Raw genomic sequence first — 19,354 nt, 5'->3', positions numbered from 1 at the left:
TTTTATTACTTGTATTTTATGGGGATTTAATAAATATTTTCTGCATATGTCAATCTGGTTGCCAAGTGTATGAGTGCTCGCTCATTTTCCTATTACTACATAAAGACTTACAAAAGTCTCTGGCATATGCTAACATCCCTGTTAGCGAATCTACGATACGTAAAACACTAAACAAGAATGGATTTCATGGGAGGATACCACAGAGGAAGCCACTGCTGTCCAAAAAAAACATTGCTGCACGTTTACAGTTTGCACAAGAGCACCTGGATGTTCCACAGCAGTACTGGCAAAATATTCAGTTGATAGATGAAACCAAAGTTGAGTTGTTTGGAAGAAACACACAACACTATGTGTGGAGAAAAAAAGGCACAGCACACCAACATCAAAACCTCATCCCAACTGTAAAGTATGGTGGTGGGGGCATCATGGTTTTAGGCTGCTTTGCTGCATCAGGGCCTGGACGGATTGCTATCATCGAAGGAAAAATGAATTCCCAAGTTTATCAAGACATTTATTTTGCAGGAGAACTTAAGGCCATCTGTCCACCAGCTGAAGCTCTACAGAAGATGGATGTTGCAACAGGGCAACGACCCAAAGCATAGAAGTAAATCAACAACAGAATGGCTTAACCAGAAGAAAAATATGCCTTCTGGAGTGGCCCAGTCAGAGTCCTGACCTCAACCTGATTGAGATGTTGTGGCATCACCTCAAGAAAGTGATTCACACCAGACCTCCCAAGAATATTGCTGAACTGAAACAGTTCTGTAAAGAGGAATGGTCCAGAATTACTCCTGACTGTTGTGCACGTCTGATCTACAACTACAGGAAACGTTTGGTTGAAGTTATTGCTGCAGAAGGAGGTTCAACCAGTTATTAAATCCAAGGTTTCACATACTTTTTCACCTGCACTGTGAATGTTTCCATGGTGTGTTCAATAAAAACATGGTAACATTTAATTCTTTGTGTGTTATTAGTTTAAGCAGACTGTGATTGTCTATTGTTGTGACTTAGATGAAGATCAGATCACATTTTATGACCAATTTGTGCAGAAATCCATATCATTCCAAAGGGTTCACATACTTTTTCTTGCAACTGTACATACAGACAATACATACCATGCCATAAGGAGGGACAAACAATTGATGTCATGACTTCTCCAGGTAAAAGAAGAGGCCCTGTAGCTGCCACAGGTTTGGAACCATGCATCATGTGTTCAGGCCCACTAGTCTCATGAAGCAATACCGCACACATTATTTTCCTAAAGTACTTTCCAGCAGCAACTACAAGCAATTACTCTTGCATAAATTCTACACACATTCCGTGAAATCGCCGACATACTGATATATCTGTCATGTTAAGATGCCCATTATTATTATTGTACTGAATCAAGAAAAAAAGTGAAAATGATTTGCCTCCAGATATGATGTCTTTTAATAACTGAGTATAACACGTGCAATCTTAATTTATTAAGCGTTTCAATTTTGATTTGAAGAGTTTCAGAGATAACACGTCTTCAATGCAGTATCAAAGTGACATACGGTACTTGCTATTTAGAGGGGACTATTTGTTTTACTGCTAGACTATTCTTGGATGCTGAAAGTGCTAGCAGTTTAAATGTATGCCAGGGACAGATAGCAAGGAGAGAGAAGTCTATTTCTGTATATGTGACATCATGACAGATGTCACATACAGTAGCTTTGAGAGATCTTAAGTACTTGGGAGTTACAAAGTGAAGCATGTGACAAAGACCTTTAAAAATTAGTATTATTAATATGACATGACACAAAATAAATGTAAGAACCCTATAAAAAACTTTTGTCCAAAGTTTCACCAAGTCTGAACTCATAGGACAGATAAACTAGGAGGGGTTTTGTTAGACCACCCACTCACCATTTATGGCTACCTATCTGACCACATGGTACCCAGCTGATGGTACTTATGTGCAATAGGTCACGTGTATTTTTTTTGACCAGGGACAGCAGGCTGGTAAGGAGGAAGCAAGCATTTTAAAGAGGGGATTCCTGGTTAGCTCTCCCAAGAACCTACTGCTGCAATACATTATTTAAGCCATAACCTGCTGGCCAGGGACTGCAGGAGCCTGTAATTCCAAAGCCAAGACAAATTACAGATTGATAACAAGGGAAGGGTGAGCGCAAAGATGACTACCATCGATCCACATATACAATATACCAACTCATACAATGTCGGAGAAGAAGATTACATGCCTCAGGAAGAAGACTGGGATAGGGATCTACTCCTAGACCCTGCATGGGAGAAGCAACAGAGAAAGGTAATATTATGTAGAACATTCATACTTATTATTACTTTCACAGATTGTTTCAATATAAGGGAAAGATTCATAGAAAAATCTATTCGTTTATTATCATGATGGGTCGGGAACCAATGTTGAAAATAGTAGTTAACAGCAGCAAGGAAGCTTCAGGCTGACTGCCCTGTGGGTTTAGAAGTCTGCTCAGCTGGCCCTAGAACAGGTGCTCCCACCAGAGCTCTTCCACCCCACACATGCAGCTCCCCTCCCTGTCATCGGCCTGGCTCAAGATGTCCACTGATGCTTTTTTTGGAAGGAGTGGGCTCAGCAAGAGTGATGGATTGTTTTTCATTCTCTGACCAGCCCCTTCAGTTTAGTTGGAGAGATGCAAGGTGATCCTTGTAAGGGAGGGGGCATAGGGGTGGGAAAGAGGGCCCGCATCTGTGGTTTAAGGAGCAGCTGGTCCCTTGTAATAACCCTGGTATGGTTGATGCCTTATAGGTTGGTGACATTTCCAGTAGAAGGTGTCATCATTATGTGGAATGTATGAGGAGGGTGATCAGGTGGCACAGTGGAGACTTTATGGTTGGGATATGACTTCAACATACAGATATAGAGGCAAGCATGGTTATCAAATCTCTAATGACATCAGTCTAGTCACTCTATCTGCCTGTGTCATTAATGTTTGGAATGGCATGAAACAGTGTTTGGTTTATGTCAAATGGAGGGTGACCTCCAGTTTTCCACAGACTTAATCAATATACTGTGTGTTGGCGATCACAGCGCTTAGCCAACATCTATAACCCTGGAACAGAACGTGCTCAACCAGTGCCGGGCTGCAATCACAAATTAGTAATAGGAAATACATTGTTCAGAAGGACAATCGCTGCTCAATTATCTGAATACAGACCATCATATACAATATCAAAAGAATTATTTCTGTGCATAAACAATCAACGTAAAATAATAGTTCTACTAAATAATACTAATAGCCCTCACTAATGTGAAATATTACATAGTATAGAACATAAATATAATCTAGTTCCCATAAACATATAAGCAATTTACCTATATCTGCAGCGTTTGAGAGATATAAAGTAATACAAGTAATGATGATGATGAGGATAATAATGAAGAAAACAGCACCTTCACAGCCATTTAGAGAAAGCAACTGATGAACATCCGTCTATTTACTAACCGAATTATCATCAATCTTCTTATCGTTCGCCTCCTCTTGCTGCATCAGTTTTCCGCTTCTGGATGTAATGGAATGGTTTTGATCACTGTCTGGCAGCGTGCAGAGAGATCTCCATTCCCAAATTAATTTACATAAATCATTTTTTATTGTTTTAGTGCATATAAAATAAAAATGAAACAACTCTGCCAATGGTCTTGATTGAAAGTGAACTGTTTTTTGTGCTCACAGTTGTCTGCAGACCTATATGTATTCATGATACATACTACATACATACTACATACCTTGTGTGGTCTGACCTTGCAGTCGGGTGTTACTCTTTTACTTCTGATTCATAATCCCCTCATACATTTGGCTGGTTGGAAAGAAGTAGGGAACAGATAGAAGAGAGTAACATCTGACTGTAACATCAGATTACACAGGGTTTATTTGTAGTAACAATGGAGGAACAAAGGTGGACATAAGTTTTCAGGTACTTACATTAGATATCTATCTCTCTTTCAATGCTGCCTATCCTGCTGCTGGTTATACATGAGGCTATGGCACCGTACTGATGGCACAGAACAGCTGTTGGAGTGATGTTTCATCCTTACTGAGGGCCACTGCAGTTAGGTGACAAGGCTGTAATTGGGGTAATTCTTTTCACAAAATACAAATTAAAGGGTATTGCGGGATTTTAATATTGATGGCCTATGCTCAGGATAAGCCATCAATATCTGATAAGCCAACACCACGCACCCGAACTATCAGCTTTTCAGGAGCAGTTCAGTGGGAGCAGCGCTGCAGTAACCAGTTCAGTCCACTAGCCAACGGACAGAGTTCTGGTGCCTATTTCCAGCATCGGAGCTACCCGAAAACATCTTATTGGTGGGAGGGTGGGGCGCTGGATCCCTGACGATCAGATATTGATGGCCTATTCTGCGGAAAGGTCATCAATATAAAAGGAGTGGACAACCCTCCTGGGAACCTGTCACTTTGTACATGCAGTCTGATCACTGCCAGCATTGTGTTCTAATACAGAAGGAGCTGAGCAAATTGATATACAGGGTGGGCCATTTATATGGATACACCTTAATAAAATGGGAATGGTTGGTGATATTAACTTCCTGTTTGTGGCACATTAGTATATGTGAGGGGGGAAACTTTTCAAGATGGGTGGTGACCATGGCGGCCATTTTGAAGTAAGCCATTTTGAATCCAACTTTTGTTTTTTCAATAGGAAGAGGTCATGTGACACATCAAACTTATTGGGAATTTCACAAGAAAAACAATGGTGTGCTTGGTTTTAACGTAACTTTATTCTTTCATGAGTTATTTACAAGTTTCTGACCACTTATAAAATGTATTCAATGTGCTGCCCATTGTGTTGGATTGTCAATGCAACTCTCTTCTCCCACTCTTCACACATATGTATAGTTTAGTGGGAAAAGATTCGGTAAAACTTATATTTTATTCATTTAAAGCTCTGCTTATTCGGTGCTTGCGGTACAACCACATGGGGAGTATATGCTATAGATTTTCTATGATGGAATTGCAGGAGGAAAGTTCATAGTGTTTTACAGTAGCAGCAAACAAATCTCAGCCAAACTGTGCAGAATCCTGCATAAATTGAGATACAGTCTCAGGGTCACTGAGTTTTGGTAAATACATGAGCATGTTCTCGCTGCAGAGGGGACGGAATTGAGACGGGCCCATGGACTTTATTTTTTTAAATCAGATTTTTTTTTTCGACCCATGGACTTTCTGTTGAGCCTATCTCCTCATTCTAGTTATCTGTGGGGGTCTCAGCACTTAGACCCCATCAATCAAATTGTTTGAAATGTCTCTATGACATATCAAAAGTTTTACCAATAGTGACCCTTTAAATCCTTAGCATGTCAATTTAAGCTGCAGATTTCCGCAACAGATGTCACCCTTTGCAATCCAGTAAAATCATATGGATTTGAGACAAAACCTGTGGACAAACCCTTAGGCCTCTTTCACACGAGAGATATGGATCGTGTCAGGATTACTCATGGTTTAGCAGGCAAGTTCCATCAGTTTTTTCTGAGATTGCATTCAGTGTGTGTGTTTTTTCCGATTGTATCTGGATTGCATGCATTTTTCAGGTTTGTGAAGAAAAACTGAAGAATAATCTACATCTCCAAGCAACCATCAGTGGAAAATGCATTGCATCCGGATGCTGTTTTTCACGCAAGCCCCATTTACTTCTATGGCAGCCAGGGCTACGTGAAAAATACACAATGTAGAACATGCTGCGATTTTTCCTTAACGCAAAGATAATGCGTGAAAAACAATGCTCATGTACACAGACCCATTGAAATGAATGGGTCAGAATTGAGTCCAGATGCTGTGCACAGTGGAAGACTGGGAACTTAAAATGGCCCTAGAAAAAAAAATAAAAGTGGCCCCATGTTGTAGGTAGGTCCAAACTGACAGAAGGCAGGGCCAACAGACGTAGGCAGGACCAACAGAAGTAGGCAGGGCCAGCAGTACCATAATGCAGCACTAAATACTACCACCCCTGCCGCAGTATTCAACTGTATCATGGTCCTGAGAATGGCAATGCAGTTGAAGGCAGGAGGGCAACTGTGGCCACCAGCCAGTTGCATAAGTATCTGATGCTCCTAGGATTGATTAATGCTGAGAGCATCAGATCATTATGAACCTGGCCAGCGGTCGTGAGGAGGACTCGTTTAGCCCACTGGGAAATTGCCCATCTGTAAATTTCCCTGTAGGGTCTACGGCCAGTCCACCTCTTGCTATGTGTTCACTGCTCGCAGTGCGTGTAAAGAGCCCTTAGGGTGTAGTTTTGTCCTTAGGGTGTACTGCACTTCTTGTTTTGTAATATTCTCACAGCAGACACAAGAATACTGCCAGATGGAAATCACTGGGTTATGGTTTTAGTCCTAAGGTTGATTCCACACACTGCAAAAAATTTACACCATAGATTTCTCTATCAATCCAATTTTGCCGGAAAATTTGACCACTGATTTCATCCTACATTGAAAACAGTGAAATTGTTAGCATTTCCACAACAGAATGAGTATGCGGCAGCTTTGAAAATCCATACCGTAAATAGTTTTCAGTATGGAAAATGTCCACAGCATGTGAATGAGGTTTTGTAAAGTCTCATCCACTTGACTGGTACTGTAATCTGCTGCAGATTTTACATGTACAGGTAAAAATCTGCAGCAAATCTGACCCGTGTGAAGAGGGCTGCCAATAGGAATTTCAGGGTCCTTTACAGGCAAACTGTGTGGGCCCTTCTCACATTCATAGCCATAACTGTTTTGCATCAGGTCATTTTGCCATACACATAAGATTTTATGTTAAAATTTCTATCAGCTTTTATTATGGGTTAACAAAGGGAAAACATTTGTGCCATTTTTATTGACGCTGTTTACTATATTGTATGGGTTTTTATAGTTATTATGATTTCAGGGATGCCACATACTGTTTTTGATATTTAAAGGGATATTCCGGTTATATTAAGTTATCCCCTATCCACAGGATCAGGGATAACTATTAGCTTGTTGGGGGTCCCTGGGACCCCCACCAATCATGAGAATGGGGACCCCATACCCTATGGAGGGGAAAAATGAATATAACTGGAATACGCCTTTAACAGTACGTTGCAAAAATACATTTATGGTAATGTTTTTTGCTCCATTATTTTTTTTTGTAACTTTGCAGAAAAATGTACCTTTGTCATTTAAGCTTTTCTTTTACCACACAAGAAAAGCTGGAAAGTAAAAGCTAAATTTTTCTGTCATAACCTTTACAGTATTTTACAGATCACTGCTGGGAATTAAACGCCAGACCTTCTGTATGGCAAGTTAAAGGCTTACCACTACACTATAGAAACAATCTGTTACAGCAGGCTTTTCTGTGCTTAAAAAGCCACTAAATAGTATTACTGTTTTCTTCACAGGCATTATATTAAAAAGTGTAAAGTATACAGTACTATACTGTTTAGTAGATTTTTAGCCTCATAAAATATTGACTTTCTAATAGTATAGCTCTATAGTGTAGTGGCAAACCTGCTGTCTAACCATATAGAAGGTCTGGGGTTCAATTCCGAGCTAAGACATCCAAAATAACTTTTTTAGTAAAGGTTACAGCACAAAAATGTAACTTTACAGATACTCTTTTATGGTAAAATAAATGTTAGAAAGTAAAAGTTACATTTTTCTGCAATCTTAATATTACAAAAAAGGAATGTATCAAAAACCATTACAATAAATGCATTTTTGTAACATATTGTTAAATATCACAAAATAGCATTTGGTATCCCTGTAGTCATATAAACCATACAATTTTGTGAACACATTACTTATGGCGATCAGTAAACAGTGTAAATAAAAATAGTGTTTTTGTTTTTTTTCATTTTAGTAATACTGTTTACTTAATATTATGCCTGTGAAATAAAACAATAAGGCTACTTTCACACTTGGGGTAGGGCAGATCCGACATGCTGTTCACCATGTCGGATCCGTCCTGCGGCTATTTCGCCGTGCCGCCGGACTGCCACTCCGTCCCCATTGACTATAATGGGGACGGGGCGGAGCTCCGGCGCAGCACGGCGGTGCACGGCGAAAGGCCGCCGGACTAGAATTACTGCATGTCAGGCTTTTTAGTCCGGCGGCTTTCAACGTGCCCCGCCGTGCTGCGCCGGAGCTCCGCCCCTGTCCTCATTATAGTCATTGGGGACGGAGCGGCGGTCCGGCGGCACGGCGAAATAGCCGCAGGACGGATCCGACATGGTGAACAGCATGTCGGATCCGTCCTGCCACAAGTGTGAAAGTACCCTAATACTATTTAGTAGTACAGTGTACCTCTATACTATAATGGCAAATCAGTTGCCTGTCAGGCAGAAGGTTGGGTTTCACCTATGACCTTTAAAATAATCGTTTTAGTAAATGTCTGTCTGTTGGGAGAGGGCCCCTTCCACAAACAACCCACATGGAAGTAAAGGGCCACACAGCTTCATTAGTGTTCACTGCACTGAAGTGAATATTAGGCTGATTAAGTCAGAGACTGGAAGTGTCCTCTAACAGGCTACAATGGACGCCTGAATAGGCCATGACAATGGAGCAGTGGGCTCCCATGGACTTTCTAGTTACAGTATATATAAATATAGAGAGAGAGAGGGAGAGAGAGTTTCAATGTATTTATAGAACTATAGAAATAGGTAAAATATACCAAATTGCCACCATAATCACCCTGATTAACCCCGGCAAAACAACTGAATTTTTTTTTATAGGGAATTGATTCTAACTACATTTTTAAATAAAAAATAAAAAAGGCTATAACAAAAAAAAAAAGTTGGATTTTTTTTTATTAAGTTATGAAAAAACAGCCCTAGATGTCAGGGTAACAAACACATAGATTTTTTGGGGGGAAGTTAGAAAAAAATAAATATTGCTAAAAAGGTTGTTGGTCATTTAGGACCGAAACACTTTGGTCGTTAAGTGGCTGAATGAAAAGTGGTTGCAAAAGCTAAGCCAAGATAACGCCTGGTACTGTTTTCTTTTTTTCTACCTTTTAAATTACAAATGTGTTGGAAAATATCTAAAACAAAAAGTAGACGAGAGCAATTTATAAATTGAAAGAAAATTGTTGTACATTGATAAATCTGCCCCATCATGTTTAAACAGTGCTGCCAACAATACAGGAAGATCTTGTAAGATGACTTATGCCCAAATTAAAGTTCAGCTTAGAAGATTGTTCAGGAGGGATCATAGAGGGAATGGAGATTGAGCCATCAGATAGCCAGATTTTTCACACAACAGCAGAGTCTGCAGCTTGCTATGTAGTGTAAAATAAGAAGCTGCAGAGACCAAATGAAGCAAAATAGGTAATATGAACCTATTGTGAAAATGTTTTAGCCCAAAATACATGTAAACCACTAAGAAAAGTGTTTATAGTCTAAATGTTAAAGGGGTTCATCACAGTAAATGTAATAGTAGAAGCAGTAAGGCTTGCACATCACTGCTGCAGCCAGGATGCTGTGATCGTGTGGTTTGGACAACTTGTCCTCGATCTGGGGCTGTAAACTGTGGGTATATGACTGTTTTCTTTACTTACTGGGAACCTGGTGGAGGTTATTTTTTTTATTGAAAAGCAACAGATTTTGTGCCCTTTCTTTTGCGCCATTTAGGTAGACATGTTTAATGATAACAGTACAAATGTCTTTAGGTCATCTGTATGATATCCTAGCTAAAGGATTGCCACAGAATGGCCATGAAATGCCAGTCAAGTGGCCAATGCAAATTAAAGTCCTCTCCCGTTTGTTAGAAATCTTTTCTTGTTTATTCGGAGGCAAATTTGTCATGTCTCTAAAGCTCCTCTTTTACAAACTGATGTGCATGGTGTGAACGGTCCCTTTTTCTGTTGTAAGTGGTTAAAAAATGCATTGCAGAACAAATAAGCAACTATTTTGAAGTAAAATGTGGCAGCAAAATTACATTCATCAAATTGGGATCAGGAAGGAAATGTTTCCCTTGTTGGTTTATGTGTTATGTTAGTTACACAGTTACATACAGAACAGTAGGTTAAAAAAGACCCCAGTACACCAATTATACCATATTAATTGTTAAAGGAATTATAACCCTCAATGCCATTTGCTATTAGGCCCCATCCACACGTCCGCAATTCTGTTCTGCATTTTGCGAAACGAAATTGCGGACCCATTCATTTCTATGGGGCCGCACAATGTGCTGCCCGGATACGGAATTGCGGACCCGCACTTCCGGGTCTGCAATTCCGCTACCGAAAAAAATAGAACATGTCCTATTCTTGTCCTTGTCTTGCAATTACGGACAAGAATAGGCATAGTCTATTAGTGCCGGCGATGTGCGGTCCGCGAAATGCGGAACGCACATTACCGGTGTCCGTGTTTAGCGGATCCGTGGTTCCGCAAAACACACACGGATGTGTGAATGGACCCTTAGATAAGCATCTGATCCTTTTTCAAATGCTGAAATAATATCTGCCATTACTGCCTCTTGGGGAAGGTCATTCCGTAGTTTGGTTACTCTAACTGTAAAGAATCTCTTCTTGTATTGATGTCTAAATCATCTTTCTCAGCAATATACAGAATAAATAGGACCTCACAGCACATATAGACGTTTAACTTTTAAAGTAACTAATGCAAATGGCCCTTCTGACCTGGGTACGTCTTTTTTATGTGCTGTATATTTTTAAAACTTCACTTTTATTTATTTATTGTTTAAAACATCCATTTTAACATTAAAGACACTGTGGATGTTTTAAAATGGACGTTTTAAATAATAAATAAATAAAAGTGAAGTTTAAAAAATATAAATCATCTTTCTTTCACACATAATGAATGTCCCCTGGTCCTAAAGTCCTTGACACAAATAACTCCTGTGCCAGTTCTTTGTATTGACCACAACTGTATATATACATGTAATTAACATCACCTCTGGGCTAATTTTACATGGGCAGGTCTTCTGTCTGGGCGCTGACCATTTTTACAATGGACAGCACCCAGACATAACACTGATAAATTAAAATTAATGGGTTTCTTCACATTGGTTAAAAATGTTGTTTTCTTCAGACACATGAAAAGGCATGCAGCAATCTCCGCCATTGCATGAAGACGAGGGAAGGCTATTGCAATCCCTCATCCTCATACAGAATCATGGTTTCTGAGCAGCAGATCACTGTTTAGACCACACAATCTGCTGCCCAGAAACTATGATCGGTTGGGCCTGGATGAACAAGCCTTTTGCTCATTCATCGGGTGATCCCTGGCACATTTACACGGGCAGGAACGATCGTTCCTGATAATCTGGACAATTATGGTCTCGTGTAAATGCAGCATAAGAGTGGAGCCTACACAGAGATAAGGTATAATGGAATGATTTGCTCCCGTTCTGTGTATTTGACCCCCATCTGGTTTTGGCTCACAATCACTTGTGTTCTGTAACAGAGAATTCTGCTACATAGTTCTAATGCTTGCACTTTACGGCTGAAGGTCAGTGGTGTAATGTGGGTTGCCAGCACCCGGGGTGAATCAAGTATTGCGTTCCCTAACCTCATACACTGACTGTTAGTGGGGGCTTAAATTGGAAATGGGAATGGCCTAATAAGGAGGAGTATTACTGTGGAGGCCTACGTGGAGTCTGCACAGCAGGCCCATGGGAACTTTACTTGTGCTACTCAGAGTATTACTCATACAATTCCCATGGGCCTGATGTGCAGACTCCATCTAGGCCCCCACAGTAATAATCCTCCATATTAAGCCATCTTAGGCCCCAACATGGGGCTGAAAAGGCACTCACGTGGTTCACAGCCCAGCCAGCCCCCTGTGACTTACCATGCAGAATTCTGATGGGCCATGGCTGGCACTTGCCGCCCATCACTAAAACTCCCCCTGTTCTGTCAGGTGCACCCCCTTAAACCAAAAAGGAAAAAGACACCCTGTCCTCGCTGCCCTTCCTGCATGCTGGTCTGTTGTTGCTCCACACTAGGGTGGCATGCACCCTGCCTGGTTTAGCCTACAGGCACATGCACCCTGATGACGCGTCAGTGGACATGTGCCCGACGCTCTTGTAGGCTGCAGCCTGAACCAGCCTGCACATAGTGAGCAGCCTGCGACAGAGTGAATGCCATTACAAGCACACTACATGCATTCACTGAGTAGTGATGGTGTTTGAAATACTTGGTTTCAATGTGCCTCAGAGACTGGGTGCCCCTCAGAGACTGGCCAACCTCCCCTCGCCCCCTTCCCCCCAGGCTTTGGCACTGCTCAGGGTCTTCCTCTGAAGAACCACACCATAAATAACTCTTAGCAGTATATTCTAAAGGTGCCTATATACCTTCAACAGCTACTGGATCTCTCCAGACTCCCCCGCACACATACACGTTCCCTTTAGCCAGGCATGTATGTGTTTTCTATGGGGAGAGAAGGGAAAGCTGCTGGCAGACACAATGGCAGATTATTTCATGAGCAAACAAAAGGATCGGCAAAGAAATACAGCACACCGAATGCTTCTCTCCCTGTTATGGGAGAGTTGAGAGCTCTCCATGCACATTAGATTGTCGGCTGGTCCCGCTAAGAATGGTGGGTTCAGACGACAAAAGTATAATGTGTTAGGGGTCTTAAGACACTATATAGATTTTCCCATCTTGTCCATTCTTAAAATGGCCATTCCCATTACTTAACTGTCAACGGATCCTGTTGCTGTTGACAGGATCCACTGAAAATCATAGGTGCCAACCAATGCCTGCTGTCAGTAAGTGATCAGGCAGAGTGGATAAGATACTCATCCCTTTGTACCCACCTAAATATCAAAGTTTCTGGAGGTGCCTGTCAGCCACTTATCCACTGCCTATTGCCATAAACTTTTATGCTATCTAACAGTAAGTAGACATAGAAGGAACGAACAGGTGAGGAGACTCCGACTTCATATTGACAGTTATAATAGTGATCTATTATAACTGTCATTAGCATGAGTCATTCCTATATGGAATTAATCCTTTAATTGGCACAGGCATGTGATATATAGCATGTCACGCTGTCCTGTAAGGTTCGCTGGATGAGGTGTGAATGGTCACATTGCTGAGGTGTGAAGACGTCTGACAGATGTATCTATGACATTGATCCTGTATCCCAAATATGTACCAGATATCTATATTTAACCTTGCTAGTTACATAGCACATACATTTACACGTTTTACTGCCTGGACAGCCACTCTGTGTTTGGGGCTGATTTTCATAGGAACACAAGGGGCTTCACCAGGTTACAACCGCTCTGGAGCTCCAGATTTTAAATGTGACTTAACAGAGTATGGATGTTGTATTTTTCTGCAATGTTCTAACATACATGTGTTACATGAAGACAATGGGGTTAAGCTAATGAAAAGTGTAATTAGGGAGAGGTGATTTACCAATAATACTAGTGTCACTTATTGTATGTGGAAAAAGGTGATTTTCTTCTTATGAGGCATCAGGGCCATGGTGTGACTTCTATCTAGAGATAGATAAAGCCTAGAATAACTGGGAACATGTTAGAAATAAGTTAAAAGTGGTAAAGAACATTATGTCACAAATATTAGTTTAGAAGTTACAAAAACCCACCATTATACCATTAACCCATTAACTACCGCCCAACCCTATTATCCAGATGGCAATGATAACATGAGAAGAGTGAATTTAATAAGTGATTTGGTGTGAAACGTAAATACATAAAAAAAATAAACAATATACAGTATATGCAGAAAACTATTTTCAGTATTCACCCTGCAAATTATAGAAATTATGCAGTAACTCATATGTACCCTTACACAATTCAGTAAAAAAAAAAATAATACAATTTTTCATGCATAAAACAAGGCCTCATATAACCATGTCAATGAGAAAATAAAGAACTCTGTTAAATGCACAGAGTAACAAGGATAGGTCATCAATAGCAAATTGGTGGGGTCCTGGCTGCTGGCACCCCCGCTGATCAGCTGTATGAAGAAAATGCAGTGCTTGTACGAGCGCTGAGTTCTCTTCCCTGTTTACTTGCTCTCTGTCGACAGTGTAGTGGTAAGCAGGTGTAATTGCATCTGCTCCATCCCATTCACTTCATTGGAATAGCTCCGTGAATACGAGGGCTACGTTCTCTTCATACAGCTGATCGGCGGAGGTGAAAAGTGGACAACCCCTTTAATCTTTCAAGCAGCACAATCACAGTTCAGATACTGGCCTAATAAGACAAGACTTGGATCATCTGTGAGAATATACACTGTATGCAGCCATGCAGTTGCATGAGCCTACCTCTGATTTTATTAGCTGTGTTAAGGGTCCTTACAAATATGAGTTTTGTCTGGCACTTTTTTGGCAGTAAAAAAAATACCAGATAAAGTAAATTTATTTTTTTGTCGCTTTCTTTGGACATTCTTTTCAGCTTGTTTACCCAATAGCGTTTTCTTGATGGCATTTTTATCCTATAGAGAAGCTGATGTCAAATATTTTATCCCATAAAAGTGATGTCAAAATGCCAAGCTAGAAAGACAAAATACTTTTCTAAACGACTTTAGGTGCTATTTCACAAGCAGGATGGTCATCATTTAGGCCGTTCTGACCTAGATGGTCACCATTTAGGCTGTTGTGACCTAGATGTTCAGAGGTGTTTGAAGCTATGGTTATGTGAAGGCACGCAAACACAGGCTCTAGTAGAGAGGATTGTTTGATTCACCAACAAGCAGCAATCACAGTTTTGTTGTCCATCATCCAGATACAGGAGACACCTTCATTACATACGCCTGTCTCTGTCCGGACCATTTCCAGGCGCTTAGCAGAAGGAAATTTGGTGTGAAGGTGCCCATTACATGTCCTGCCTTTGATATCCAGCGACTGTTGCCTTTGTGGTGTGAACAAAAATGGACTGGAACCATATTGTCTTTAGCGACGTATCTAGGTTCTGTTTGGGATCTGACAATGGTCTGATTCGAGTATGGAGGCTTTGTGGTGAGTGCTTCAATCCTGCGTTTGCTGTGGAGGGATACACTGCCCCAACTACTGGTGTGATGATCTCACATACGGCAGTCGGTCTTCCCTAGTAGTGATATGTAGGACACTAACAGCTCAGCTCAGGACGTCCTTCTGCCACATGTGTTGTCCCTCATGACAGGGCCTCCAACTGGCATTCTCAGAAGGATAATGTTCACCCACACACAGCAAGGGTTGCACCCTTCCTTGGCCTGCCTGGTCGCCAGATTAATTGCTAATTAATTATTAATTTTTATGTTACTTTTGTCAGTTTCAAGTTATTTTATTGACCATTGTGAGTTTTTCTTTCTTTAATGGAAGGGTAACTACAATTTTGTCCACATGTGTATATTATCATTACATTCACACATAGAAAGCTTCATTCCATTTACAGTACAACTCCTTCTTGGTGCATTATATTTTTTTGTCAATGATTGTATATAAAGATAAAGACATCAACCTCTCCATCTCATCCTATTTTATTTATTTTCTGGGAAAAAATTAATTTGGAAAAATTACTGATTGGCCATCAATGTAAATACAAATAACGAGCAAAATGACGGGGCAGCAAAACCCCAGGGGGCAGATCTCATCGATTACACGTGGATGGCCTATCCTAAGGAACCCCAGGATAGCAGTATGCTAAATAATACTATATTTCCATTTTTGTCTAGTTTATCTAGTTTGTCTTGCTGATAATACAATGTACAATGACCACTTGGGGCAAGTCTTCCTGTCTATGGCCTGAATACTTCCCAGGTCGTATGTCACTAATATTAGTAGTTTCTAGTAGTATACATGTAGTTCCATTCGTTTTTTACCATGTGAGCATTCTTTACATAAGAAATGTTGTCCTCTAGGAAAATACAAAGTTATGGAAAGCAAAAAGAACACATTGTTTCTGTTATAGTACATGTATATGGCAGTATATTATAGTTTAAAGAAGAATTAAAATTACATTGACCTCCATATTATCATATACAAGTGGTAGAACCATGTCCATAAGTGTTGTCTGTTACAATGTATGGTGATGTTTTAAAGAGAACCTGTCACCTCAAAATGTACCGTATATCTATCTATATCTTTCGGTCTATCAGTGAACTACATTCACAATGTGGAGATAGCTTTTTTTCTGCTTTTCTCCATAATGTAAATAAATACGTTTTTTTTCCACATATAACATGTATTCCCTATACACAGGGGGGATAAGTGCCTGATCACTGGGGGTCTGACCACTGGACCCCCAGTGATCATGAGTATGGAGGTCCATGGGTCTCCCTAGTGAATAGTGCACATGTGAGACCTTCACTTCTATGGGACTGTTGGAGATAGAGCTGAGCGCCATCTCTGGCAGTGAAAGAGCGGTCATTACATGTGCACTACCTCTCCTTTCACTTGGGAAAACTCTATTCTCAAGATCTCTGAGGTCTTGTGGTATATCATTGAGACATTTGAGAAGATCACATACGGGCTGTGTGAAAGGCCCTTTAACTGAGTTCCGATCAACTTGTATATCGTTGATCAGCAATCATTGTTGGTCTGGAATGCGCCTGTGTTATAGGACCCTAATTTCCAGAACAAAATTGCTCTGAGCAGTGCCAAAGGGGGTTCAATGCTATATGCAACCAATAACAGTGGTGGTCCCAGATAACAGGCTTAATCAATCTTCTCACATGTAACTACGGTACGACCCATCAGAAGACCTTTAGGACTGGATATCCTTATTCCAAGCCAAAATGTGCTGTGTCTTTAAACTAGTTTTCTGGGAATATATGTTGATATCTTGAGGTCTGGCCCCCGGGACTTCCACTGCTCAGAAGAACACATTATTTGAAGTCCAAGGCTCAGATGCATATACAAGCAAACTGTTGTGTCTGTCTAAAGAATGAAGGGGCTGTGGTACTCCCTAGAGAGCTTCTATGTTCTGTAAGGTACAGGAACTTAGAATTTTGCCAATTATAAATTGATGACCTATTTTAAAGGTGTTCTCCAGAATTCACTTTGTCTTATTTATTCTTTCCATTTTCTAATGCACTTTACTTACTTTTTTTTCTGTCTGGATTTCAAGATCAAGTTGCATAACCCCATCCACTCACCGAACCCCGTCAACATCACATCCATTGCAATGTAATTAATTCTTCAGATCCAAAAATAGAGCCTCTTTCTTCTTAATTTGCTGACTAGAGGCATGTCACCACATCACATGCATGTCTCTCGCAGCAGTGTATATACACCTGGGGAACCAGCATTCTCTATCCTCTGATCCCCTGTCATCCACAGCGCATATATTGGTGGCATGGTACCATTTATTGGTGGCATGGTACATTCAGGGTGGTGAGGAGTGGGAGGTATTATTGAAGGCCAGACTTTGTAGATGTACTGTGGCATGGAAACACAGAGGCGCAATAATCATGGTTTTGGTTGGAATGACAGACCGTAAATAAAGAGGCATTGATGTCAACAAAGCAGCGCAAAGGTCAGGCACTGAGAAAATGGTAAAATATAACTTGAAAATCTGAAACTGGACATTGCTAAAATGTCATGTGAAATGGATTGGGCATAGTTCTAAAATTGCAATAATCGATCCGAAAACCCATTTAAAGGGTTAAAGAGGTTTTGCTCTTTGTTGTCTGAACAAAGGGACATCAACTAAAGCCTAAAATGAAGGGACCGTGCCCAAACTAGCGACATTCCTTACTAGATGGTTTGTCAGGAACTGCAAAACAGCCCCCATTTAGGCCATAACACAGCACAAAGCTTGAACCCCAGTGATGAGTCCTTCACTAGATAAGCCATTAATCCTCTCCAGTATCCTCTCCAGTAGTCCTCTAAATGTCAATATAGCATGTAGATTTTTGTTAACATGACATCATCACCATCATCAATTTTAACTAATCAACTATTTTTCTTTATTTAGAGAATGTCATATTTATTTTCTTGCTGCCATTTTTCACCGTATATTTAGACAAAAACACCAGGTTTATGGAAGGCTATGGGAAATATGAAAATCAGGACAAACAGGTGTTTTTGTGGTGCCGTTATTTATTAAGTGTTCTTGCATGGCACATATATATTCTTATTATTATAGCCAAATTTACCACCCTAACTCCTCCCACAGTTTTTACCCTACATAGGCAGTAATATACCGAAACGTGCGGATTGTTCCCGATTGGTGTGCTATTACTTTGTGGAACGTTTCACCGAATGGTTCACAAAATATCGGCGTTTTTGTGGCAAAATTGGTCCCATAGGAATGAATGGCGGAATGTTCAAAACTAGAGTGGGAGCTGACAAAAGCTAGAGTGTGAGCTAAAAAATCAGGACATGATTTCTAAACTGCCACCACTCCCTCATTTTCAAGCCCACGGCTAAGCCATAGTCCTGATAGTTTTCAGAATATGACCATTTGTTTGCAACTCACGCCGCCTATTAACATTCATTGAAACTCCACTCTAGCCACCTCAAATTTGAAGGGCAATTTCTAAACTGCGACTGTGCCTTTATTTTTAATATTTCAGAGACATACTGCATCAAAATGTAGGTGTGGGTATTGTGATTCTCACAAAATAAAGCTCTTCGCTGTAGGATTTATAATTTTTAAACTACAACCGTTTGAAGATGGCAACCGCCAGTGAAGTGAGCAAGTTGGAGCAGTTTGTTTTTAACCGCTCTTCTCTGCCATTGCTGTAGAGTGAGTTGCCATAGGAACCCAGGTGTGGGAGCAGCCAGCAGAGTGACAAAAGCTAGAGTGTGAGCTGAAAAATCAGGACACGATTTCTAAACTGCCACCACTCCCTCATTTTCAAGCCCACCTACACAAATCGGCTGCTAATGTTTTTATAAATGTATGTTTTAATGTAACTGTGAAGCACTTTGGGCAACAACATTGCAATTAAATGTGCTATATAAATAAATAAAAGTTGAAATGCATTTCTCACTCTATCAAGCTTGTCATGTGCACTTTTTAAATTTGATCAATCAATTGGTTAGTGTAATGTTTACTATCTTTACTCACTCCAAACACTCCACCCAGTTACTCCGCCCACTTCAGTTGTAGACTACTGGTGGAGGCAAGAACACCTCACACAATTTCCCCAGAAATGTTAGCTTTTCTAGTTTTTTTTTTTTTTTTTCAGGGAATGGGGGGGGGGGGGGGGGGGGTTAAGGGGGGGGGGTTAATGGCATGTATTGGTCTGGGATATTTTTCCTCATTGCCTGCCATTTTACTCCCATAGACCTTCAATTGTTTTTGTCATTACATATTAATGATTCTCTATTTAAAAAAGAAAAAATTGTTGATTAGTGTAAATTGATGATGCTGAAGATGTCATGTTAACAAAAATCTACATGGTACATTCACATTTATTTAATTTTACCATGC

At 40.4% G+C, this 19,354-nt stretch overlaps 1 protein-coding gene across 1 annotated transcript in view; it reads left to right on the top strand.

The window, feature by feature from the left end:
- The first annotated feature begins 1,958 nt into the window (after positions 1-1,958).
- Positions 1,959-19,354, top strand: part of ACTN3 (actinin alpha 3) — a 73,341-nt gene continuing 55,945 nt past the window's right edge. The window contains exon 1 of the mRNA XM_040409673.1: positions 1,959-2,290. Within this exon, the coding sequence (XP_040265607.1) occupies positions 2,159-2,290 (132 nt within the window). The 5' untranslated portion in view covers positions 1,959-2,158. The remainder of the gene's footprint in view (positions 2,291-19,354) is intronic.

The sequence above is a fragment of the Bufo bufo genome, chromosome 10 (assembly GCF_905171765.1).
Source record: "Bufo bufo chromosome 10, aBufBuf1.1, whole genome shotgun sequence".
Classification (NCBI taxonomy): Eukaryota; Metazoa; Chordata; class Amphibia; order Anura; family Bufonidae; genus Bufo; species Bufo bufo.
Note: the sequence above shows the minus strand (reverse complement) of the source record. Positions and strands in the feature narration are given on the sequence as shown.